The sequence below is a fragment of the Elgaria multicarinata genome, chromosome 2 (genome assembly GCF_023053635.1).
Source record: "Elgaria multicarinata webbii isolate HBS135686 ecotype San Diego chromosome 2, rElgMul1.1.pri, whole genome shotgun sequence".
Classification (NCBI taxonomy): Eukaryota; Metazoa; Chordata; class Lepidosauria; order Squamata; family Anguidae; genus Elgaria; species Elgaria multicarinata.
Window position 1 is genome coordinate 78,027,053 of NC_086172.1, and position 26,781 is coordinate 78,053,833.

General features: G+C 48.8%; 2 protein-coding genes across 2 annotated transcripts; one reads left to right on the top strand and one right to left on the bottom strand.

The window, feature by feature from the left end:
• Positions 1 to 4,631: 4,631 nt before the first annotated feature.
• PTPRCAP (protein tyrosine phosphatase receptor type C associated protein) lies at positions 4,632 to 9,779 on the top strand. Its single transcript, XM_063116852.1, has 2 exons — positions 4,632 to 4,678; positions 8,907 to 9,779. Exons 1-2 carry the CDS (start codon positions 4,673 to 4,675, stop codon positions 9,507 to 9,509), a joined length of 609 nt encoding a protein of 202 aa, XP_062972922.1. The 5' UTR covers positions 4,632 to 4,672; the 3' UTR covers positions 9,510 to 9,779.
• On the bottom strand, positions 9,735 to 25,281 carry RPS6KB2 (ribosomal protein S6 kinase B2). Its single transcript, XM_063116851.1, has 15 exons — positions 25,084 to 25,281; positions 24,731 to 24,765; positions 21,986 to 22,109; positions 19,008 to 19,076; positions 18,784 to 18,931; positions 18,575 to 18,632; positions 16,653 to 16,753; positions 16,430 to 16,520; positions 16,208 to 16,298; positions 15,547 to 15,654; positions 14,462 to 14,524; positions 13,527 to 13,604; positions 12,520 to 12,627; positions 11,047 to 11,159; positions 9,735 to 10,796 (listed from the first exon to the last, which is right to left on the bottom strand). The coding sequence occupies exons 1-15, from the start codon at positions 25,156 to 25,158 to the stop codon at positions 10,625 to 10,627; spliced, it is 1,434 nt and encodes a 477-aa protein (XP_062972921.1). The 5' UTR covers positions 25,159 to 25,281; the 3' UTR covers positions 9,735 to 10,624.
• Positions 25,282 to 26,781: the final 1,500 nt, after the last annotated feature.

Sequence of the window (26,781 nt, forward strand, 5' to 3'; positions counted from 1 at the left end):
GCAGGAATTTTTCTTGACCTACCTGGTGATGCCAGGGATTGAACCTGGGACGTCTGCATGTAAAGCACTGAGCTACAGCCTGGTCAAGCTTGTCGTAGTTTCTTCCACTTCCCAGTATGATTGTCCCTGGGCCAAGTACAATCAGGGTTTTATTTTGGCCATGTCGGGAAGGTCCATAGATCTGATACCCTTGGATTCCAGAATCTTTCCGATCCTAACTACTTGTATTGGGAAAATTGGGTCCCAAAAGGAGGATTCTCCATCACTGTCCACTAGAGGGTGCTGGTTTACAGGACCTCAAGCCTTCTAAACTCACAAGGAGGCTTCATGGGGTCTCTTCCAACTCCCATTGCCTGTCATTTACCACTCCCACCTTTTGATTTGGCATCTGCGTGGGCTGTTGTCCAGAGCCAGGGCTCTTAAGAGCTGAGAGAACAGTGCTTTCTTCAGTCCTGGTAGCAGACCCTCCCTTTGAGATCCCCTGAATGTAGTCCAACCATGCTTGGAGCCATGTGCAAGTGAAGAAGACCATGCTGTGTGTATGCGTGCACACATGTGCTTGTACCTACAGACATAGATAAGTGCATGTGCTCTTGAGTGTAGTATACACTCAGTGTGGTGTAGTGGCTAAGGTGTTGGACTGGGAGTTGGGAGATCTGGGTTCTAGTCCCCACTCGGCCATGGAACCCCACTGGGTGACTTTGGGCCAGTCACAGACTCTCAGCCCAACCTACCTCACAGTGTTGTTGTTTTGAGGATAAAATGGAGAGGTGGAGGATTATGTACACCACCTTGGGTTCCTTGGAGGAAAAAAGGTGGGATATAAATGTAATAAATAAATAAATACTTGTCAGAGCTCAATTTTTGATTTATTTATTACATTTATATCCTGCCTTTTTCCCTTCGTGTAAAGAACCCAAAGTGGCTCACATGATCCTCCTCTCCATTCTAATCCTCGCAACAAATCTGAGGTAGCTTAGTTGAGAGTCAGTGATGGGCCCAAAGTGACACAGTGAGCTTCATGGCCGAATTAGGGTTAGAGCCTAGATCCCCCGGAATCCCTGTCAAATACTCTAACCACTTTACCACATTGGCTTTCATGTGTGACTGGTACCGGTACTGATGGAGTGAGTGTTGTGGAGCAAGATGTGTGCTGAATCTGACGGAGCACTGGCTAGAGAGCGCCTACTCTGTGGCTGTGATGGTGAGGAAGAAATTGTATTCCTTTGCTACCACTGTGTGTTCTGGAGAGCTTTTCAGAATGGCAAGATCGATGCCGATTATATCTTGGCCCTTCTAGAGCTAGGGATGAGCCCTCGGCGGCCTGCTGGGACCAGTTTGTGAAACAATTTGCAGATAAAAACACCTGGACTTGTTCCAATTTGGACTCCAAGTTGATTGTGGAATCTGTGAATGTACCTGAGGTTCCTACTTGTCTATGTTTGTGTTTTGTTTTTAAAGTATTGATTCCTTTCCATTTGCACGCCCTGAGGATGTGGGCAACATTCCTGGAACCTTGCCCATCCTGGCTTGATTAAAAAAAACAGCTAGAGGTAGAATGGCCCAAATGGGTGGAAGGAATGTATAATCTCTTCACAGGAAACTGCCCTTACTAGGTCAGAATATTTCGTACATCTATTGTAATATTACTGACTCAGGGCAATGGCTGTCCAGGATATCAGGCAGAGAAGCTTTCCTGATTAAGCGAGCAAATAAATAAATAAATACGATTCTAATAGCTCTAAAGGAGACCATAGTTAGTTCGTTTTGGGGGGAAATGCCCCTTGGATTTTTTCATCCTGGACAGCTACCAGTTGGGAGCCAGTGGTTGGGGTGATGGACTGGGACTTGGGAGATCTGGGTTCTAGTCTCTATTTGGCCATGAAGCTCACTGGGTGACTTTGGGCTAGTCCAACCTACCTCACAGGGTTGTTGGGGGAAGAAAATGGAGAAGGGACAATGAACCCAAGCCACCTTGGGTTCATTGCAGGAGAGTAAAAGGCAAGATATAAATGAATTATAAATAAAATTCCTAGCTAATTCCGATGGTGGTGCTACTGTTCTCCTTTGGCAGGGATAGGCAGACTGGTGCCCTCTAGATGTTTTGGACTACAACTATAATCCCTGGCCATTGGCCATACTAGCTGGGGCTGATGGCAGTTGTAATCTACAACATCTGGAGGGCACTAGGATGCCTTCCTCTGGTCTTCCACAAGGTTCTCTGTAATCTCTGTTTATCGCACATGGGTTCTGGGCTCCTGCTAAGGAGAGGTCGTCAGGAAATGCAGAGTCGCCAGTAAGTGGGTGATGCCTATCTCTTTATATTCCAGTGTCTGGATTTGCTGGAAGCAGGCTAACAAAGTGAGTGCGAGTCCTTCTGGTCAGGAAAACTGATCAGGGTTTGTGGTGCTGGATGAGGCCTTCCCTGGAGAAGGCTGATCTGGCCACTGTTGCTCTTGCCTCAACCACATCCTGCTTTGAGGCCTTCAATGTGCTGTGCCTGGCTGTTGATTGTTGGTTGTTTTATTGGGGTTTTAATTTTTGTGAACCGCCCAGAGAGCTTCGGCTATTGGGTGGTATAGAAATGTAATAAATAAATAAATAGCCTTTGAAGAGTGTTCAGAAACTGCAGCTGGTCCAGGATGCTGATGGGGCGGAGGTTGTTTATGTGGATCATGGCCGTCCTTTGCTGTTAGATCTGCAGCGGCCTCTGGTGTGTTTCAAAGCCCAAGGCAAGGTGCTGGTTCTTGCATTTTCAAAGTCCTCAAATGCTTGGGGCCTAAATGGGTTGGGTTTCGGATATTTAAAGAACTGCTTGTGCCCAGATGCTCCTGCACCCCTTTTTGAGATCTGTTTGGGGGCGGGGGCTCCACTCCACTCCACGTCCCTCCTCCATCTAAAGTACAATTGGTAGGTACACTGGTTATGGCCTTCTCAGTAGTGGCACCCTGACTTTGCAACTCTCTCTCGAGATTCACTTAGCCCCATCTATTGTAACATTTTTAGTAACATTTTTAGCTGACAAAGACCACTTTGTTTAGGTGGGCCTTTAGTTTGATTGAGCTCCAGCTGAATTGATTTGGCTTTTAACTGGTCCCACCATTTACTGTGTTGCATTGCTCTTTTCTCCCTACTGTTTAAAACTACATGATTTGTACACCTTTTGCTGAAATGCAGCTTATAAATTTAAAAGTAAAATAATTTGGCAAGGTTCCATCCTATCCCACATAACTACACCCCACCCCAACCTCCTCTAACAGCTCATGTGCAGAGAGAATGCACGGGGCCTCTGCAGCATCATTTTTAGAGCACACTGCAGGCCCAGCTGAGCATCAGTTTTCTGTGAGAGACCAGTGGGGGTGGGGTGGCAGGTGCATTGCTCTTCCTGTCCTTAGCTGAGCAGCAAGAGCGGTTCTGGGGGTGACAGGAAGCTTGTGGTTGGTACTGTTAAATTGATGTATCTTTGCTGCCTGAGCCTGCAGGAACTAGCAGTGTAGAGCAAATGCAACGTGCGTGCAAAGTCTTCACGTCTCAATCAGGGCTCACGCGTCTAGGGCTTGTAGCGATTTGTGAATGTGAAAGGCGGATGGGATAAAGAAATGGCCAATTGTTTTCTTTTCCTTGTGGTGTGTGTGTGTGAGAGAGAGACAGACCAACCATAAGGACCATGGGGGTGTGGTGTGGTGGAGGGTACTTCAGTGTGTTTATTTACTTATGTATTTACTTACATTTATATACTACTCCACATCTAAACAAATTCCAGAACTTGTCTGGTGTAGGGCTGTTGCTGTATATCTTTGCTTAGCACCATCTGTACACTCTGCCTTTCTGTTACTGGTATACACCTTACATTTGTCCCCTTATGGAACATAGGAAGGACCAGAAGTGTACACTCCTTTTGGTACTGCTGTCAGGTACGATGGCCATCCTAATATTAGGAACCTTTATTTGTTCTATTAGCCCAGAGAAGTAACTGATTTATCTGTTTGTTACATTTATATCCCGTTTTTTCCCCAAGGAGTCCAAGGTGGTGTACATGATCCTCCTCTCGTTTTATCCTTGCAACAACCCTAATGCGTAGGTTAGGCCAAGTGTCAGTGACTGGCCCGAAGTCATCCAGTGAACTCCATGGGCAAGTGGAGAGTAGAACCCAGATCTCCTGACGCCCAGTCTAACTCACTAACCACTACACCACACTGGCTCTACAAACAAATGTAGGAGTTTGCTTTACTGCATAGCATACGTCTAAAACAACGTGGGACAAACATTTGACAGCTGTCCAAAAGGCTTAATTTGGTGCATTTCAAATCTATACCTTTTTGTATTTAAACAGAAGAGGCATTGTTGGGAAAAACAAATTTGTTTAGTAGGGGTTTGACCTGTTTCTGGTTTTCTCTCTTTCCTCCTGCCCCAATAAAGGCCTATCTGCATGAAGTTCATTAGTGAGAAATGGGAAGTCCCCAATATTTTCTGTATTACTCAAAATAGGTAGTCTCTGTGCATATGGTGCTAAGCAAAGCTTTGCAGCAAATCTCCTGGACCACATGACAAGTACAGGCAGGAAGCACTCCCCCCCCATCCCCCCTTATGCGCACACCCTAATGCGGTTGCAATGTTTCATTTGACTTGAGGCTATAGGCAACACAGCAGTGAGAGAAGTGCTCCACTCCTGATGATGGTAAGTGGTCATGTCCGACTGGGTTGGGCCAAGAGATGAAACTGAACGTGGGGAGAGATTCGTAAGTCCAGCTGGGCAGGCAGTGGTGACCAAGACATCTAGAAGAAGAATGTGTCATCCAACAATGAGTAGCTCCATTGAGCCAAAACTGGCAGCTAGCTAAGCTTCTGCGTCTATCATCTGTCCGCCCACAACCTGGCTCTTCCTCTAGCTTCAAGTGGAAGTGTCCAGGCACGGTCTCCTCCTTGGGTAGGTAGAGAATGGTTAAGAAGGACTGTAGTGCAGAAAGAAGGATAAGAGGACTGCTGTTTTCCCTGGCTTATTAATGCTCCTATGGCAGGGGTGGGCGATTTGTGGCCCACCAGATGTTTTAGCCTACAACTCCTACAATCTCTCACCATTGGCTATAGCAGTTAGGACTGATGGAAGTTATAGGCAAAATATCTGGCAGGCCACAAGTTGCCCATGCCTGTCCTAAGGTCTACAAAGGTGGACATGCCCATCCCTGGTTAGTCAGAGTTACTTTCATCCTATTCATTCTCCTGCCACTAGGGGGGAAACGCAGTGGACTTTACACCAGAATCCTGTTGTGCTAAGCATTCTTTTCATAAAAGGGGTGAAGAAAATGGTGCTTTAGGCTAGCACATTCTTAAGTTGAAAGGCAGTATGGAATTTTTTAAAGCTAACTGAGGTGCCACATCCTCTTCTTTCCAGCACTTGGCCTGGTTCACATAATCGTGGCTGGAGAAACAAGCCACACTGCTATTGTAGGGTTCTGGGTAACCTGTTGCAGCAACAAGCCACTCTGGCCAGCTTTGCACAACACGATAAGCAGCGCTGACGAAGGTAGTCATGTAAATGCAACCGGCACGAGCACAGTGGTTAAGAAGCTGCCAAGGCTTATCCGCCCTGTGATCATGCGAACCAGGCCACCAAGTCCACTGGAAGCAGCAAAACTCTTAGAACGCATTGCTGTGCAGCCTGTTTCCGTTTGGGGTTGTATAAAACCAGACACTGCAGCTCTGCTTTCTTCACTGCTTAGACTTTGGTTCCGCAGCCCCTATTTCCACTCACAACTTGGTGTAGGCAATCTGTCCCCATCTCCCTTGATCATGTTTTGCTTTAAGCTACGCTGCTCCTAAGATGACGTTTCCCCTTTTATGCTATGGAACCTCCCAGTGCTGATACCTGCCTTAAGCTATTCTGTTGCTTGCCCCTTTGGTGCCCTTTGTGAGCTACACGGAGTAGCTAGACCAGCCCAGGTGGCCAATTATGGCTTGTTAAGGAAGATCCTACAGCCCTTAGTTTGCAAAGCTGTTCCCTTAATCTGTGGTGGAACCACTGTGGTGGGCTCTTTATGCTCCCCTGGCTTCTCCCTTGTAGGCCTCACACTTTATGCCTTAGGCATCGCAGTTGGCCCAAAGCAGAGACCTAAACCAGCTGTATTGAAAGTGGGTCCCTAAGAGAACTGTTGTCCTTATTAGTGGTCTGTTACAACTCCTAAAGTGGTAATTCTTGAAAATGCTGAAGTGATCTGACAAAGGCTAATATCCAGGGCTACTCAGAATATGTATGTACATGCCCACGGGCCTCAAACATTTTGTTACCTTGCTTTGCACTGGGGTGGAGGGTAGAATCACTGTATAAGAAAGGGTATGAGTTGCAATTTAGCTTAATTTTTAGATGAGCTGGTGCATTAACCGGGGGACATTTTGTACACTCATTTTCTTCCCTTAATTCTCCCTTTGCTGTGCCACCATAGTTACCTTAGAAGGGAGAGCAACTTTGCAGCCGATGGCCAGCTACTTTACAGAGTTGAGAGAATGTATGTGGCTGCAAAATGTGCAAAAGCTCTCGCGCTGCACTACTTGTGGGAACTGACAGCGCCCATGGTTAAAGCTGGTATCTTGCCCAGACCCATTTCTATTTCTAAAGCCCAAAACGGTTGGAACAGATAGTGGGAAATGTAGGTCTCCCTCTTTATGGCAGCCAAACCAAGCTGCCTCCATGGTCATGCCTTAAGCCAAGGTGCAGAATACAGAAATTCCAATAAGCTCGAGCACCAAGCTACGAGACAACATCACACTGGGTCCCTGCGATATTTGTATTTATTAAATTTATATATCGCCACATAGCCAAAGCTCTAGCTGAAGATAAGGAAGTAGTAAAGAGGGGCTATAATAGAGGCAAAGAAAACTGCAAAGCAAGAAAATGCTGGGGAGCTGAACAAGTTAAATAGAGCCTGCCCATGCAGTGCAGCAGGCATGTTAGGGATAGACTATGAACCTCAAAGGCCTTTTCCATGGGCTCCACTGCTGAGTTTAGTGGCTTTTGCTTAGGAAGGATGGAAGGGCAACGATGAAAGGCTAAAGAGAGCCCCGCCCAGCATCTACTCCCTTTGTGCCAGTGTAAGCAGCAGCCCAAGTGTGGTGTAGCGGCTAAGGTGTTCGACTGGGAGTTGGGAGATCTGGGTTCTAGTCCTCACTTGCCCATGAAAACCCACTGGGTGACTTTGGGCCAGTCACAGACTCTCAGCCCAGCCTACCTCACTGGGTTGTTGTTGTGAGGATAACATGGAGAGGAGGATTATGTACGACGCCCTGGGTTCCTTGGAGGGAAAAAAGCAATAAGTCTCCAATGAAAGACCGAGGGGAACTCCTGGCTGAGCCAAGATCCTCTTGCACTCTGCTTTTAGGCCAGCTGGCACTGTTCTCCTTCCTACAGTACCAGCATCTGTCCCTTTGGGACAAGGGGAAAGTGGAGGGTTTGTTCAAGCAGGAACTTCCTGTGCACTGAGCTGAAGCAACAGCACAGGGAATGTCGGGGGTAAAAGCGGAGACCCTCTCACTCCATGACATGCTGAGACTTAAGGTGTCTTGGGAAGGTAGGGATGTGAATGGGACAGACCCTTTCAGTGAGAGGTAGGCGAATCTGTCAGTTTAGCTTTCTTCTGCATTCAGTCCTTTTAAATCTTAAGTTCTTTCCCCCCCAAATATGAAGCACTTGGCAAACTGGTAAATTCTCATCAAAAACAAACAGAAATGAAATTCCCACCCATCTTTACCAGCCCAATGTAATAGATGCAGCTATTCCCAGCATGGAGAGGACCAAGATGAAACTGCTCGCCCTATAGCTGTCAGGAAAAAGAGTGGCAACCCCAACTAAGCACTAACATAGTTGCAAACACGGGGACTCAAACCCAGACTTGTAAGCACTCAAAGCCCTGGACTTGGATGGACAACTTTTGTTTTCCCACTTTCCATTTTTGTAAAGTAAATCTCAATTTCTTTTTGTCCCAAATATAGAGAACTTTGAAAATTTGGGTAAATTCTTATTAAAATTGAACTGAATTTCTTGCCCACCCCTGCTTTCAGACATTGCTGCAGAGTGGCAGATACTAGCAAACCATGCAGCACCCCAGGTTGGGACTTTGTGCTCCGATTCCATGGAGAAGGCAGAAAACCGAAGTGAGAGTGCCTTTGGACACAGAATTCCACTTCCTGAGAATCTCAGCATTTATTTTCAAAAGCACAGTTTTTAGCATCTCTTCCCCCATCAGAACAGTGAGTAAGCATGTGGGCAATGCAGAAGCCAGACCAGCAGCTGAAGTGGGACTTCGAGGCTCTGCTGAGCAACTGGTCTCTCCCTGGGACTAACAAAATTAGAATGTTACGCAAAAATAGCAGGAGAAATATGCAAAAATAAGAATATGCATGTAAATTAACGTTCTCTGCATAATTTATAGTCACAGAACTAAGCTCTTCTTGGCACACTTTTTTTTTCCATTAGTGCAGAGGGCACACGGTGGTGCCTTTATTGTGGGCTATGACTACAACGCTAGAGCTTGTGCCAGGACACAATCACTCTTCCCTTTTGCTCACTCTTAAATTACAGCACGTAGCGTATAGCCCATGGTATAGAGTGATCCTGTAAAGCCTCTAATGTCAGGTTCATAGGAGCATCCAATAAAGGCCCGGAGACTGCAAGAGGCCTTCCCCCCCCCCCCCATGGCTAGCCAGCCCAGCCCCAGCAGCTAGCTGGGGAACAGGTAAGGCCTCGGCCGCTCCCAATCTATTCCTTCTGCCTTCATCCAGGTGCCCGCTTCCAATCTGCATCAGAGCCCTACTAACACTGTACAGAACTCCATGATCCACCCAGCAAAGGTAAAATGCTTGAGGTGTGAAAAGGGGCAAGCCTGTGATTCACCTTGGTTCCTTTCTCTTTGCAGAGGCGTAGGCTCCCCTGGGTGCTCTCTGCCCTGTTCCTGCTGTTTCCGGGGAAAGCCCTGGCAGCGGCTTCAGGGACAAGTGGTGGCAACAGCAGCGACGATGTTGCCGTGAGCCTCCTGGTCTGCCTGCTGCTCCTTCTTATCCTTGCGCTGTTCCTAGCGTGGCGGCGGCTGAACCGTGAGACAGAAGGAAGATACCACCCCTGGCGCCTGATGGAGGACCTGGTCCTCCGCTGGCAGGAGCTTTGGGGGGAGGCACGTGCCGAGGAGCTGTCCCAGGGCTACCAGGATGAAATGCAGAGTGATGAAGAGCTGGGGGAGCAACAGCGGCAGTGTGATGACGATATGGAGGAGGAGGAGGAGCAGCAGCAGCAGCAGAAACAGCAGCAGCTGGCAGGCAGCGAGGAAGAGGAAGAGGAGAGGCAGGTGATAATCCATGAGAGCGTCGACTTTGAGCCTCTCCAAGAGGCAGGGATGCAGGAAGATGGGGCGTCGAGGGCAACGGAGGGCAGTGCAGAAGCCCTCCTTAGCGGGCTGCATTCCTTCTCTGGGACAGCCACCTGGGAAGACAGCAGCAAACAGTTGCACGTCACTGCTCTCTAGGTGCTGCTGGACTCCCCGCAGAGATCATGCTGGACAGAAGCAGTGCTCGGCTGCAGCCTCGTCAGACAACCGCCACAGATTTGAGTCCCACGGACATGGCGGGGGCTGCTCTTGCCTTGCTTTGCCTCGCTCCCCCTTCTTGTTTTCGCTTGTGCCCTTGCTTCTTCTAGCCTCTGTCCAGAAGGGGCAGGCTGATTTTTGTTTCTTCTTTTTTCTTTTTTTAAAAAAGTACCTTCCCTCTGACAATAAAGCAAAGGGGAGACTGGGTGACTGAAGTGTCCGACCGTGCATCATGGCACTCTCACTGTCATTACACTTCTGAGCATCATTCATGCTCCACAGGTATCGTAGCAGCGGTGCTTCCAGGGCACCCGTCGCTCCTTGCCGCAGACGGCCCCTTTGCTGGGCAGGCACCCAAATCATGATTCTGTTTGCTGGGATCCATTCACAGCCAAGGATATGAAGAAGCGAGGCTGGAGAGGGAGCCGCCCTGGGAGAGGAGGGCTTCTCCGGCAACAGCCGCTGCATAGGGAGACGGAAGGGAGGAGCTGCTGCTTTTGGCACTTGGGAAAAGTAGATGGGGAAGCGGCTTCCCGGGAGAGGGCACAACTCCACCCACAAACGGCTGGACCCTTTCCATACTGTCAAACGTTGCTGCCCTTGCTTTACAAGTCCTGAACCGTTAACAGGCACAATGCTGGCAATAGCAGTGAGGGAAGCCAGGCCCTAGGCCAGCCCTGCTCCAGCTCACACTCATAGCAACACACGGCAAAAAAGAAAAGAAGACAGGATGCAGCTCCAGGCAGGAACCTTTGGACTGCTCTTTCCAGCATCCCGAGCTCCTCCTATTCCCAGCTACATGTATACATCTGTGTGTGTGTAATTGAAAGCACCTTGTGGGGGGGATAGTCCCTACACGGGGAAGCACCAACACCATGCAGCCTCTTGCAGCTGGGAGGGGAAGTGGCCTCTTGCAGCGGGGGAAGACATGTGCTTCTGACAGGGCTGGAAGCCCCTGTGGCACAGCTCAAGCCCCCCCCGCCCCCCGCCCCCAGACAGGAGAGCAGCGCCGCTCCGCGAGGCAGACGGTCCAGTCAGCTCCCCGCTGCCCCCGGCTACCGGGCTCGCCCTCGGGCGCCTTTCTTTTTCTTCTTGCTGCCCAATGGGGTCTTGATGGGCAGCGGGGCGGTGACGTCCGGCACAGGCATGAACAGGGGTGCTGGCAGCTCCATCAGTTCCATGGTCGTGCTTGGCTTGAAGGCCTCAAAGGGTGAGAACTTCAATGGGCTGCAAAACACAGGTGCCGTTAAGACAATTGCTCACTGAACCACTGACGCTCCGTCCTCCCCCACCCCAACTCCGTCCTCGCCGTGAAGCCTGGGGCTCTAAGCCCCAGATAGAACAACAAACAGCACAGGAGGTTTCCAGGGCACGGGGGCGTTACCAGAGGCAGCTTTTTGTTTTGCTAAGCAAGAAAGACTCTGTTTTTGCCCCTTCTTAATGCCAATCCCACAAAGTTCCCTCCCACCAGCGTTACCTGACAGGTGTGCGGGGGCTGCTGTTGAGACGCCGCGGGGATCGCAGTTTGGGCTGGAAGGAAAAGCCTTCCTTGATGCTCTCCAACACTGATGGGGCTACATAGGTAAATCCCTGTGGGAGGAAACACCTGATCAGCATTGCTAGGATCCTGGCTACCCTTGCAAGTCGAGATTTGGTTCACTTTCCCCCCGCCTTGTCAGAGGCAGCACCACACTGCAACCTTTCGCAGCTTTCTTCACCAATCTGATGCCCTTCAAAGTTTTGGACTTCAACTGCCATCCGCTCCAACCAGTACGGCCAGTGGCTGGGAATCCTGGGAGTTGTAGTCCAAAACACCTAGAGGGCACAAGATTGGAGAAGGCTTATTTGCATCACAGGTGAACTGCCAGCCAGGTCTGGCCCATGGGACCCACCTAAGCCATACAGCAATTATGCTTCAAATGCCCCCCACCCCCACTACCTGAGATTCAAGATCACAGCTGGGGCCGATCTACACCAAGCAGGATATAGCACTTTTAAAACAGTATGGACACTGTATATGTAATGCGTCCTGGGCCTGAACAGTTGTAAGCCTATGCGGCAGGGTCTTGCTATTTACTGTTTTACTCTGTACAGCACCATGTACATTGATGGTGCTATATAAATAATAATAATAATAATAATAATAATAATAATAATAATAATAATAACCCTTATAAACCGTTATAAGCAATAGTGTAGATCCTGCCCTGGAAAGGGAAGTGTTAACCATCTCCTCCCTGTGTGCTGTGACTTTCGGGAAGATTCTACCGCTGCCATGGCCATCCCCTAGCAATTAGGCATGAAAAAAGCTTTCCAGTGGGAGTCTATTTTCAAGCCTATTTGCTGTGGAAAGTTGCAGGGGGGGGGGCATATATATAGTCTCTCACACACAGAGAGCGAGAGAGAAGTCATCCTCAATTCAAAGAGGATTGGAGAAATGTATGGAGGAGAAGGCTATCAATGGCTAGTCCTGATGGCTATATGTTACCTCCAGTATCAGAGGCAGTATATCTATGTACGCCAGTTTCTGGGGAACATGAGCAGGAGGGTGCTGCTGCACTCATGTCCTGCTTGTGGATGTCCCACAGGCAGCTGGTTGGTTACTGTGGGAACAGAATGCTGGACTAGATAGACCTTTGGTCTGTTCCAGCATGGCTCCTCTTATGCTCTTATGCATGCAGATAGGCCGGGTGTTATAGAAACAAAATGGAAAACAACCGTTGATTAGCATGTCATCTGAAACCGGCCATCATCTCTATTTATCTGAGAGAGAGAGAGAGAAGGTGGTCCTGCCAACTTTTGCTTTGGCCCCATGCACTTCTGGGCCTGGTTCTGCCCACTGTTGGCATGTGGCCCCAGGAAGAACAGCCATGAAGGACGGCATCCCTTGGGCTTAGAAAGCCCCTCCCCCCCTTACACCTCTTCCCTGTCACAGGACCTCCTGCTTTACCAGAAAAGCCTGATTGGCACTCTCACTGAGGGCCCCATCGTCGGGACTGTCCACAGGGGTCTGGCGAGTGAAGCGGGTGTCAAACTGACTGACATCATCTTCTGATTGCTGCGGATGGAAAGAGGGGGAAAAGGAGATCAGCATTGAGTGAGGAAGAGGACCCAAGGAGAGACAGGACACACCACACCTCCCTATAGGCTGCTTAGGCAAGGTGAGCTGGTAAGCAGATACACAAGGGATGGAAAGGTGCCATTTCCCCCACCCACTCCATTTTAGAGGACTGTCTTGAGAAACACATTCCAGATCACTCAGAGAGGAATCATTACCCCATGCTGCCTTTTAACCGCCTTGTCACAGATGAACTGGGGAAAACAGCCCCCTTTAGCAACGACCTACACAACTAGTTTGGCCAAGTAACAATGAACACATGGATGAGTTTTTATTATATGTGGTAACTGAAGCCGCACCATTAGTTAATCAAAGTTAGAGAGAACTGGGCTGGAATTGCCAACCAGGTTTAAACTAACGAAGTGATGAGCTGCTCACAAATACGTCACTGAGAACTGTCACAGAGGAAAGCAACACCGCACCAAAACCAGAGGGGAGCAACTTGTGGCCCTCCAGATGTTTTGGCCTATGACTCCCATCAACTCTAGCCAGCATGGGAGTTGCAGACCTGAAACATCTGGAGGGCCTCAAGCTGCCCACCCCTGGGCTAAACACAGCTAACATGGGCAGGGGGAGGAAGGTACAGGGAGATAACAAAGCACACAGGGAGTGAGCATCCACAGAATGACTTCAAGTCAGTCAAGAAAAGATGTGGATGGTGCAGAAAGCAAGGATGGCCTCAGCTCAGCATTCCTTCGTAAACTCGTTATCCAAGCTACAGAGCAGAACCCATAAAACGGAGGACTGAGAAGCCCCGATATAGTCAGGAGGGGGGCTGAGATGTGGGGTGATGAAAAGACAGGCCAGAGAAAGGAGAGCGAGGGTGTTGGTGGCAGTACCAGGAATGGGCGGAAGGGCGGATCAACTCTCCTGGCCAGTAAGTCATCCCAGTTGATATGTCGGAAGAAAGGGTGCCTCTGAAAGAGAAAAGACAAGATAAGTCAGTGCTACCCAGAACCTCCTGTGGTTCCTGAAACACAGGGGCCCTCATAGCGGAAGCTGCCCTCATACCATCCAGGTGGAAAAGCTGCATTCCACCCAGAGTTTGCAGAAGTGGTCCCTTGGCTCTCCTCGGCCTACTCTGGCTGCTGTGCTTGTGAGGCAGCAGACGACCATGAAGGGTGGCCGTGCTAACCAATGTCACCACGATTGCACCAGTCGCTGGAATGCCACAAGCAGAAGCAGAAAGGTGGCTGGGCCCAGGGCAACTCCATCAGCAACTATTTCACCTTGGTGACCAGTGTAGGCCAAACCAGACCTTTTTAATTTCAGAATTAGGGCCAAGCCTGCACATTTCGAAAAAACAAATGTAGTACAGCTCTTCATGGACTGTGCCACTTCACTATGCCCTCAGATTAGATTGGAAAATCATATACCAGCCTTCCCCAATCTGATGCCCTCCAGATGTGTTTGGATTACAACTCCTACCATCCCCTTGTTGGCTGGGGATGATAGACATCTGGAGGGCACCAAGTTGGGGAAGGCTGCTTTATACTAGGAAAAGTTGAATTCTGCAACTAAGTTGCTTCCTCTTCTGCTTTTACTCATTTCTAGGAGGGACACAACTGTGCAAGGCAGTGAAGCCCCTCCTCTTGAAAAGCATCCGCAGAGGACCACACCCCTCTCCCCCATTTTTGAATGCCCACACACTTTAAAGCCCTGCTCTGTAGCCCTGAGGGATAGAATAATTTTTGCCCTATTTTGTGAACACAATATCTGTCAGGAGCAAACCTTGCCATCACTGCGCACACCCCCTCTCCAAATTCAACGTTACCTGCACATCTGCAGCATCACGTGGCCCACCACCGATCCTCTGACTAGGATTCCTTTTGAGGAACTGGAGAGAGAAAAGAACACAGGGAGGAAAAATACGGTCTCGGGTAAACCTCAAGGGCAAAATCAGATGCTTCACAGTCACAAACTTTCAAATGTGACGTCACGATAACCTTCACGTCATTCTAGGTACGCTTCCCACTGCTGTTGTGACCCTTTTCACATGAACAGGTGCCCACAAAGCCACTCATCGCACACGCTACAGCAGGGGCCCCTTCCCCCCTCCTGCAAGGGAGGCAAGTTACCACCAGTGCTGCTGTGCACTACAAACGGATACATACCAGCACACCTAGGAACACCTGAGCAGAATGCCTTGTGCAGAAGGTCTGGTAGTAGACTATCAGCCAATCCTTTACATGGGACTACCCCAATCCATACAAAGATGGTCCACCTATAGCTTTACAGCAGAACCAAGTTGTGGGGAGTGTGTGTATGTGTCAAACTGCCTGCCTCAGGCCCTCTACAGATGGATGGCAGTGGATTTGATCATACCCACTGACATCATCACTTGACCCAATTTGCCTTTCTCTGTGCCAAGAAAAGTACGGAGTTCCGAGAATCTCTCAGCATGGAGAAAGGGACTCTGCAGGCACTGGGAGGAGGACTGGCTGAGTCCCCGGCCTTAGGTGGCTCATGGTGTCCCTATGCGGGTGTGGGTGCAAAGCCACACAGCCAGTGCCCGCTACTGCCAGTGCCCGCTGAGTCCCCAGCTGCCCACATGCCTCTTGTTATTTCTGATCTGAGGTATCAGCAGGGATTCCCCCTGGATGTCCAATTGGGAGGGCAAGTGGTGAGCAGGGGAATCTCCGCTGTTATCTCCAACCTCAGATTGGAGATAAACAGCAGGGATTATTTCGGGGGAGATTCCTCCAGGGGGCGAACCTCTGTGAGCCAGAGGTTCCACATCCCTGCTTTGCAACAATAGTAAAATACCTTAGGGTGGGCAGGGGGAAGTAGAGTAGAAATATTAGAAACAAGACAGTAAAAAAATCCAGAACTGCAGGCAAATGATGAGCAGGCTTGTACCTTCTTGATCAGGTCACGGGCATCTGGCGTCAAGTAGGGTGGAAACACTAACTTTCCCTTCAGGATCTTGTCAATTGTCTTCTTGCGGTTTTCAGCTGTAAATGGAGGCTGCAAGGAATGGGCACAAAGGGCTCAGCACAGGCGCAGGGGAAGGAAGGATCTGCTTGGAAGCCCAAGCAAATGCAGGCAGCAGGGGCGGGGTGGGAGTAAGGCAGCGAGGGAAAGAGTGCAGCAAAGGGCAATGGGTGGCAAAGTGATAAGGGGTGCAAACAGAACCCTTTGGGAGTAAAGGGTTCAGCCAATGGATGTTGCTGGGCCCAGGGGCAGAGACATTAAGACACACAATCAAAGAAGCAACACCCTGAGGGGCAAAGAACCATTCCTTCAATATTGCCCTCAAAACATCTTGCTAGATCTAGCAGTGAGGTGTTGCCTTGGTTCAGAACTGGTGCAGTTTCTAGATGAGGATGCTAGAAGCGCATTATTCCCATTACCCTGTGATAGCAACCACTTGACTCACACACAAGGCTCTCTGCAATAACTGACTCATTATCATTCCCACCCACCCTCCCTCCCATCACTGTGCGGCTTCACTTCCGCCACACCCTGTGCTCTTATTGCTTCCACCCCTGCCTCCAGACACAGCACAAGCGAGACTTGCCGATCCAGTGAGCATGTCGTACATCAGCGCACCGAGGCTCCACCAGTCCACAGCTCGGTTGTGCCCGCTGCGCATCAATATCTCTGGAGCCCTGGATGTAGAGGGGGAGATAAACAGAGTGATCAAGAGGAGACCTATTGATCCAGACACCCCTCACCCAACTCCAACTAGGACAGAGTTGTGTGGATTTCCTAAAGGTCCCCGGGAGCCCACGCCACCTACATGTACTCTATGGTGCCACAAAAGGTGTGGGTGACAGCACCATCGTGGATGGATTCCTTGCAAAGGCCGAAGTCCGTCAGCTTAATGTGCCCTGCAGAAGAGCAAATCCAAAAAGCAAGATTCTGTTACTGCCCTGGTTCGGGGCACAGTGCTGGAAGGACCAGACTCAGTTCTATGTAGACCACCCACACCCTGGCTCGAAAGGTGGAATGCTGCCTCATACCTTGGCTGTTTAGCATTATGTTCTCCGGCTTGAGATCCCGGTAGATGATGCCATTAGAGTGGAGGTGGCCAAGGGCCAGGGTGATCTCGCTCAGATAGAAACTGGAAGAACAGAAAAAGGATTCAATCAACAACGCAAACACAAGGTTCAGAATGTTAGCAGAACCACCTCCATTTTTAACAGGAAACTGTATAGTATCCATTGCACACCAAGCAAAATGTCATAATGCCCTGTATGAGAATGTCTCCTTGTGTGCGTCCTTGCATCCTTGATTACTAATATAAACAAGAGTCCTGGCTCCAGCTGTCTGTGTCGAAGTTAACTCTCTGTAACTTACTGTCAGGCCAAAGGTATTGTTTACAGGACTGTTTAGCATAATTAGCTATGCCTCAGTGTTATGTTCTGATTGGTTAATGCTGCTACTGGGCCCTGCCCCTTGAAAGTTTTAATACTGTACCATATTCCCTATGTCTTTTGTCTGATTGCTCCCTTTGAAGAGACCAGGCCTTGATTACTAATCAATTAAGCGCTTTTGAACCCTCTGTCGCTGGAATGGTGGAGTCGTGCTTAAGGGCTGTTTGGATCTCGTCCTTGGGTGAAAAGAACATTGATCTAACAAGAATGTGATTGACAGCACTCTATTTGAGGCGCCGCCACTCCAGGACCCCAATAACAGGTGACACAGGTCAATGGGAGAAAGCCACAAGTTCATCAAAAGGGCCCTGGCAGGGGCACTGCAGCCTGCAAGATTCATCCATATCTGTGGGAATGAAGGACCCAGCTGCCAAGAGAGGAGCTGGCTGGCTGGGATCTTGTATCTTCAGGTACAGGTGGGAATGCCGATTTGGTGCAGGTAAGTCAGGGTTAGTTTCTGCTTGGGAAAGAGGAAAGGATGTGATGATTCCTGGAATTTTAACCAGCAGGGGCAAGGCAAGCACTACATGCTCTTTAATCAAGGGCTTGCATTTCCTAAGGTTCTCTTGTGAATGTAATCTAGTCGTGCCTCAAGGACATGTTTTAGCACAGCCTTCACCAACTGATATCCCCCCCCCCCAATGTGTTGGACTACAAAGACACAATGGGGGTTGTAGTCAAACGCATCTGGAGGACGCCAGGTCAGGGAAGGATGATTTAGCAGCAATCCAATATGTTCCGCAAAAGTGTACCACATTACCTCCTGCCCTCCCATTTCTAGCACCAGTTTAAACTCTGCATGGCTCTACAGAAGAGGCTCTACAGAATGAGAACAGCCACATGCATTTATGAGGCTTGGTGCTCCTCCCTGCCAGGCCCAGGAGAGGAGTGACAACATGCCACTGTCCACAAGCACAATGAACTCTTTCATTGGTCTACTATGGGGAAAAGCTGCCTCATTTGCTTCCCCTAATTGCTTTTGAATTTCTGTTGTATCTGCAAGCTGCATTTATCCCGACATGTGCCTTACAGATTTTTAAATAGCAGCTTGCTGATTTCACAGTGCAGCAGGTAGAGATGTAAACACCACGGAACTGTTTTTCAAACGAAGGTACCTCTTAAAATGTAACCATTGTCCCGTGCAAGTTTCCTGTGGGTTGATCCTATGGTACGGAGCCCTATGTTCAAAGGCCTGCAACCAATTAAGAACGGCCAATTGCAAAGGTTGTTAGGACAAAACCACCACCCTGTCCAGGTTTTGCATTATGGACTCATGTGCTTGGTCCTTCCCACAGGGTTGCAGGACTTTGAATGGCAGTTGCTTCAAACTCTGGAGTGTCGCTGCAAATAACAGTGGATATGGTTGCAAGGAGGTGGTCCAGTTATTCTCACCTATCAGGTGGAAGCACTCTAACACTTCCCAGCTGCCCCATTCCCATTTTCCCAGCTATGGCCAGTGCAAGAAACAGGACAGAAAGCCTGCAGGCTACGCTAGCGTTTCCACTGACCAGGCTGTATCCTCCAGGAAGATGCCTTCTCGCTCCAGTTGCATGAAAAGCTCCCCACCTAGGAAGCACAAGAGAAAGAGGAACCATCAGGCTGCTCCAGCGCAGCTTGGCCCTTCCCGCAAATCCACGTGGGCCGGATCCCAGGCTGCTTGACGGGACTGCTGGAATGAGCCGCTCCACAGAGCGAGGCGGAGCTGAGGTTTCCATACCGCTGAGACATTCCAGGATGAGGTAGAGCTTGCCACCGGTCTGGAAGGCATAGATCAGGTCCACAATGAAAGGGTGCTTGATGGCCTCCAGGATATTCCTCTCAGCCTTCGTGTGAGCTGTGTCTTTGGCATCACAGGCAATCTTGGCCTGCAGGAGACACCCATAGAGAATTAAGGACGCGCTAAGCTACGTGGCAGCACAGAGCGGCAAAGGGGCAGCTCACCTTCTTCAGGACTTTCATGGCAAAGATCTTCCCTGCGTTTGTGCCCTGCACCTTCCGTACCTGGAACACCTACAGTGGAAGCAGAAGCAGAAAGAGAGTTCAGGACACAAGGGCAGTTTGGGGGAGAAGGGCCACATAAGACCCATTTTCAGGCTAATACAGAATACATGGCAGCGGCATCCTCTCCACAGGCCAAGGCACCTTCCTGAGGAACAGGGGGTGATCTGGCAGAGCCAGAGAGATAAGAAGTGTGCTGCTCTCTGCCATGGAAGCCAGGAATCACTAGCCCTGAAGCCCCCCATCGTGTATCTGGCTTCCTCAACCTGGTATAGGGGTTGTGTGTATATCAGAGAAAGGCATGGGGAACAAGCAAGGCCATCACGTGGTGTGTTGGCAACAATCCAGAACGGATCAGTATTGCACAGTTCTTGACTACAGAGTCTTGATCTTGTGCACTCCACACACACTTCTTTTAGTGCAGACATCTAATGTGGTTACTGCCAGTAACTCACAGGATTCTGCCCCCGCCCTGCCAAGAGGTATTACAGAATTCTTGGAGCAGGGGTGTTGATGCTCAGGCCCACAGGGGCCAAATGCAGCTCTTGGGGCTTCCCCTAGCTGATCGGGCCTCCTTCCCCTGGCTCCACCCCTTTCTCCCAACTGCTGATTGTTTGGTGGCTTCTTGGCATGCCCCCCACCCACCCCTTCTAAAACGTTGAAATGCATTACAGGCAGTAAGAGCTTTAAGCGAAAAGTTGCTGGCATGTTTGGCCTGCCCCTTTGCCTTTGGCCCCAACCACCGCTGGAATCCACCCCCAGCTTCTCTGAAATTGAATTCGGCCCTCAGGTGGAAAGGTCTGACACCCCTGGAGTAGAGGAAGGGCAATCCTGCCAGGTGCTCAAGAACCCACGGGATACCAAGAGACTTAACTAGAGGACCCAATCCTGCCAATTGCCAAACTAAAAGACCCCTTCCCTTGAATACTCTGCGGTGCAAGAGCCACATCATGAAATGCAATCCCATGTTACAAGCGTGTGTGAGAGAGAGAAGGGTGCAACTGCACTGGCTGTTTGTGTGGGTCTTTTTGGAAAGGAGTTGCTGGTTGTGGACCGGAAGGGGGCCTCTGTCATGACTGGATTCAGCTTCCATCTGGCTGCTCACAGCCAGCCCCCAACCATAGCCAGATACTGAATTACAGGACGTGGAAAACAGAAATAGAGTGGGGTGTGTCATCGGCACACTTCAATGACCCTAACGATCAAACCTAGTGGTTCAGAAGGATGGGGAAGAAATAGATCCTTGTGGAACCCCAAAGGAATCTCAAGAAAGGGGGTGAAATATACCTGGCCTTTATCATATTCTACACACACACACACACACACACACACACCCCCCTTAATAAGAACAAAAGGACTCAAGAGCATCATTGCCCACGGTCCTTTCCACCATCATATTATTATTGATATAGTAAGATTCAGAAAGACCTAACAGAATAATCAGAGTTCAAACACCCCAGGTGATTTTTAGTCAAGGTCGCAAACACAGTCTCAATGCTATGCCCAGGCTGAAATCCAGAAAAACAGAGATCCAGAAGACAGGATAGTGCCACAGGCATGCCCGAAGATGCAGGATGACTACTTCCTCTGAAAGGAACACTTAGAAATTGGACGATAAATAGATGAAGGATGAAGAGTCCACACACAGGTTTTGTTCCTAAAATAGGGTTTCTTTGAGCCATGTGGCTTTCCACCCGTCCTTAATTATGCATAGATAATCCCATCTAGTTAAAGGCCCCGCTTCTCTGAGGTGGCTAAGGATCTTCATTGCAAATGTTTGCTGTCGTATCGCTAAACAGACTTTCCACACTGATTGAAATCAGTCTAAATAAAACTGGACACCTCTCGGTCCTTTAGCACCTCGAATTCTGACCTTAAACTGGGAGTTACACACAAACATTCATGTCCCTGCCTGAACAAAATCCAAGCAAAGTTATCTGCAAAGCGGATGGTATAATGGTCACACTGGGCATAAGAGGACCCAGAAGCTCATTCACCTTCGTACAGTTAATGGAAATACAAGAATGCCGTCATCACCACGGCACAGCGTTAAAAATAGTCTGTATTTTTATTGGTTAACCTTGGCACAAGTCAAGCGAATATGCTGTCTTGCTTGTCTTATTTCCTGTCTCACTTCCTCCTTAAACCAGGAGAACTTGTAGCAGCTGTGTTGATGGTTCTGGTCCACCTGCTATTTGGCAGAGCAGAGGTTTGGCCTACTTCTTGATGGGATGTTAAACCTGTCTGGGCTGTACCACTTCAGGCTACAGGTTGAGTGAATGTTCTTCCATGTAACAACACACAGACACACACAAATTCCCTTTGCATAAGAGTTCAGGGAGAAGAGTTCTAGACTCTAGCCGTCTAGCTGGCATGCTAGTATTAACATTTTATTAATTTTATTTAGTTTACTATGCAGAGGAATCTCCCCACAACCCATGGAAAAATATTCCATCAGGTGAGTCCAGACCTGCAGTGCAAAGTGATATAGACAAGACACAGGTTTACCACCTCAGCGAGAAGCAGGCCCCTTTCTGTGAAAAAGGCCTCCAGGGATCCTGAAATCCAAATTCACTTGATGCATGTTCAATTAGTCCACTATCCTACAAAGGCTTGAAAACGGCAGGAATCTACCTCTTCAGTGGGCTTGGGGTCAACACTGAGACCCAGAGTGGTGTAGCAGTTAGAGTGTTGTATTGGGATTCGGCCGATCTCGTTTATAGGTGCCACCTGGCCATGAAGCCCACTGGGTGACTTTGAACCAGCCACAGACTCTCAGCCTGACCTATCTCACAGGGTTGTTATGATGGTAAAATGGAGAGAAGGACCATGTAAGTCGTTTCAGGTTCCTTGCAAGAGGAAAAACGCAAGACATAAATAAATAAATCTTACTTCCCCACCTCACCCAAGCCACTGCTTACCTTGCCATAGCCACCCTTGCCCAGGACACGCAGCAACTCAAAGCAGTGGGGCCCAATGCGCTCTGGGCCATTGTTGACGATGCTCTCAGAGATTTCAATTTCCTCATAATATCCTGGCACCAGCCTGAGGGGGGAGAAAAGAGGGCCGGGCAATAAAGGAGCAGGGCAAGAGTGGGGGGCTCCCTAGGAGTGAGGATTATCAGGCTATTAAAATGGGAGAGAGGGCTGAGAGCATAGAGTTGTGGTGTGCGTTCTATGAAGGCATCGACTTGGACCCTAAGGTAAGTTAACTTCAGAAGGTAAATTGCCCATCCCCTCCTCCTGGAACCCCAAATATGCCCCTCCAGAGGGTGGGTCCCCCTCCTGAATGGTGTAGAAGGCTACCAGGAAGAGAAGGGGGTGATGGGAAACTTTCCTTCCATGAACTTCCTTGAGTTGTCTTAAAATTCAAGCCTATGTATTTTAAAGAAAAGCAAAAACACCATTTCTATAACAATCTGACAATCCAGAACTATCCACAGGGCTTGGCCCTGTCTTCAACCTCGGAGGGGAGAATCTGAAATACTTGATGGTCCCCGGGATGCTCGCCCAAGGACCATCAGATTGCTCTCTAAATGCAATATCCAATGGTGGCTTTGTCTTTGCAGAAAGTGCTTCTGCTTGTGCAAGTGACAGCACCCAATTTTCATGAATCCCCCTCCTTGAGAGGAAGGGCTTTCCACAAAGATATGGCAAAGTCATCATTGGATACAACCCTAAGTTCACACCTTCAAGATATTTTTTAATTCCTGGAAACTCTGGGTCATCAGAAAGCACTGATTTGCCCATCCTGCACCTACTGCCAAGGGATGCTCTTCTTCACACACAATGCAATTAACATGCAATGCCTTACCACAAGATGTGGCAACAGCCATTGACTTAGATAGCTTTTTAACAAAGGGACAAACACATATATGGGCATAGCTCAATGAATGGCTAAATGGAACCTCCATGTCTGGTAAATGCCAAACCCTGGGGTCATCTCCTTCATGCCTTAAGTACATAAGTGCCCTGCTGGATCAGACCAAGGGTCCATCTAGTCCAGCACTCTGTTCACACAGTGGCCAACCAGCCATCAGCCAGGGACCAACAAAGCAGGACATAGTGCAACAGCACCCTCCCACCCATGTTCCCCAGCAACAGGTGCATACAGGCTTACTGCCTCGAATACTGGAGATAGCACCAACCATCAGGGCTAGCAGCCATTGGTAGCTTTGCCTCCAGGAATTTATCCAACCCCCTTTAAAAGCCATCCAAATTGGTAGCCATCACTACATCTTGTGGTAGTGAGTTCCATAATTTAACTATTCGCTATGTGAAGAAGTACTTCCTTTTATTTGTTCTGAATTTCCCACCAATCAGCTATCTTATGTGAACCGCCCAGAGAGCTTTGGCTATGGGGCGGTATACAAATGCAATAAATAATAATAAATAATAATTCATGAGATGAGCCCTGGTTCTAGTATTTTGAGAGAGGGAGAAAAATGTCTCCCTATCCATATTCTCATACCATGCATAATTTTGCACACCTCTATCATGTTTCCCCTTAGCCTCATTTTTTCCAAGCTAAACAATCCGAGTTGTTATAACCTTTCCTCATCGGGGAGATGCTCCAGCCCCTTAATCATTTGAGTTGCCCTTTTCTGCCTTTTTTCCAGCTCTATAATATCCTTTTTTAGGTGTGGTGACCAGAACTGTACACAGTATTCTAAGTGTGGTCACACCATAGATTTGCATAAAGGCAGTATGATACTAGCAGTTTTATTCTCAATTCCTTTTCTTATAACACCTAACATGGAGTTTGACTTCTTTTCAGTGGCCACACACTGGGTTGACATTTTCATCAAGCTGTCCACCACAATCCAAATATCTCTTTCTTGTTCCATCACTGCCAGCTTAGATCCCATTAGGTTATACTCGAAGTTGGGGGCGGGGTTTGCCCCAACATGCAGCAGCATCTGATGTAACTCAGTGTTTTAGGAAACAGAATGCTGAAAAAGATGGGCCTTTGCCTCTGATACAACGAGGCAACGACGATGCTGTATTCCCTATCAGGGTGGTATAGAACAGGGGAATCTTAACAAACTCTGCGCTTGTGAGTGGGAATCTAGCAGTTCTCGTTTGGAATGAATTTAGTGCCAAGGACACAATAATAGCCCTTATTATCTTATTGTTGCTTCTCCCATCCCCCTTTTGTCTCTCTTTGATCAAAAAGTTGACTTGTCATTTGCTTAATGGTGCTTTGAAGTGCCATTATGTTCCATCAATAGCACTGGATAACAACATATAATTGCAATTTGAGGAATGGAGAGGCTGCCTCCAAGTTTTAGATGTGCACACCATGCAGGGGGGAGGGAGGGCACGTTCATTCGTGTATGTGAGTTTCTCAAAGCTATCTGTCTAGCTGGAGTACAGATGGACCCTTGACGACCTGACCCGTCAAGGTTGTTCTTGCCTTATTTGTCTGTCTGCCTATTTTTCAGGTAACGGGGGGAGGGGAACACCAAGTATGGACACGTCTGAGAGTCTGGTTGTGGCGGAGCAAGCAAAGCAGCATCCTCCCAAGGAGGGAACAGAGGACAATGGGTTAGGGCCAGACTCAGAGGAGACCCACTTGAAATCAATGGGGCTTAAAAGTTGAATGATTTCTATTGATCTAATCCAAATAGTAATAAGTCTGGATCCAACACTTTGTATTGTACTTACTCCGGCCCACTGCTGCGAGAATCTAGGTCCACTTCCTGGAAAAAGACAGAGCAGAAGTAAGCGCCAGGGAAAGTGGGGCAGGCTGGTTCGTACTCAAGAACGCCATGGGACGCCCTAGTCAGAGAATGTGTATGGGGGTGGGGGGTTTGGCACTGGGACTACAACCCTGCGCCCACTTACTTAGGAGTAAGCCCTACTGAACTCAATGGAATTTGCTTCTGATTCGACACATATACAATTGCACTGCTGCTTCCTTCTTCCCTCCTTCCTTGCTTCCTTCCTCACCCCCTTCCCTGTCTTCCTCCCTTCCTCCCCAGCTGGGCCCACCCCTATCATTTCCTACCCCGCCTCACCAAGGCCCCCAGATCAGGCTCCTCCCCGTCGCTCCCCTCCTCCGTTTCCAGGTCGATGTCGAAGACGCCGGCCATAGCGGGGGCTCCCCGATTACCCCGCGGCCTTCCGGGCCCCGCCTCCTCGCGTTTCGTCACTGCTCTCCTTCCCTCCCCCTCGAGGCTCTTCTGACATCGTCACGGGACGGACGCTTCCGCCATTTTGGCGTAGTTTATCAGAGAGAAAGAGAAAGAAGAGCGGCTAGCATAGCCTTCCCTAACCTGGTGCCCTTCAGACGACGTGGCCTACAATTCCCGGCACGCCTCAGAGAGCATAAGAGGTTGGGGGGATGCTGGGAATTGTAGGCCAACAGTCTGACGGGGATCAGTTTGCCCCCCCCTCCGCCCCGTTTCCTGTTTGTTGCGGGGTGGGAGAGAGACGCCATTTTGCCTTGTGAGCAGGGAAAATTCAAGCTGGTCTGTCTAGAAGCGAATGGAGTCTGAGACTGCTAGGTTTGGATTAATCGGGGGCGGAAGTGCAGGTTAGCTAGAATTACCATTTGCTGCAATCTGAGGTGTGTTTGGTAGGTGGCATGTTGTCTCCCTCCACGCTAAAAATCGGGAACAGCCACCGACAGCAAGCGACCGGGCTGGAAAAGGTGTAAAATGTAGTGCATCTGGTAATAACATTGAAGGGTGTTTATAGTGTGTGGGACGTTCCTAGGAACATAAAAATACGACGACATTGCCGGGTTGTAGTAAACTGTGCTGTCCCATCCTCAGCCTTTCCGTGCAATATGGAAATTACAGCACTACATTGCGGGGTTGTTGTAAACTATCTCAGCCTCAACTCTGCCCAGTAATGTAGGGATAACAACACCGTACTACGTTACAGGGATGTCCTAACTATTCTCTTGTCCACTGCCATAGAAATAACAGTGGTGTACATTGCGGGGTTTAACACGGTCTCACAATTCCACGTCACCCCTGATGATATGGGAACAATATCTATGGATTGTATTTTGCATTTGCAGGGCAATTTTTTACACGTTTAAAAACTCAAGCACTTCATATCCCTAACACAATATACGAGTTTTAAATTAGAAAGAACATAAATGGTCTTTGTTTATTTATTTTATAATTAACTAGCTGACATTACCGGCGTTGCTTGGATCCAAGAATAATGTGGATAAAATTTATTTGATAAATAATAAATTTCTCTTGTTCAGGCCGCCTAAGATATGTCTGTGAGGTAATCATCTTAAAGTAGGAGGCCAGTGCTAAGCCAGTGAGTTAGCCTTTAAACAAATTAAATTCATTTCTTTTTTTCTTCTCTTACTCTCACGATAACTCTGCAAGGTAGGCTGGTCTTAGGCCTGTGAGGTAAATTTAAAACAAATTAGTTTCTTTTCTCTCTCCAGACACTCTCCGTTCAGGCCCAGGATGGTTAGCCACTTCCAGATGATGGCTGCCACAGCCTGATAAATCTTCCCTCCCACCCAAGGCATGCTGGGAGTTGTAGGCATAAACCTAGGTCCCCTTAGCCTGTGCTTCTCACCCACCAAGTGCTCCACCAAGGAGCCTGAACTTAAGGGCCACTGCTGGGCAGGGCACTTCTCACCCCCTTTGTCAGGTCTGTTTCTGGGCATGCGCACAGGAAGGGTGAAGGTTGCACATGTGCTTTTCTCAGTTTCTGAGAAAACAGCGATATCAGGATGGGGT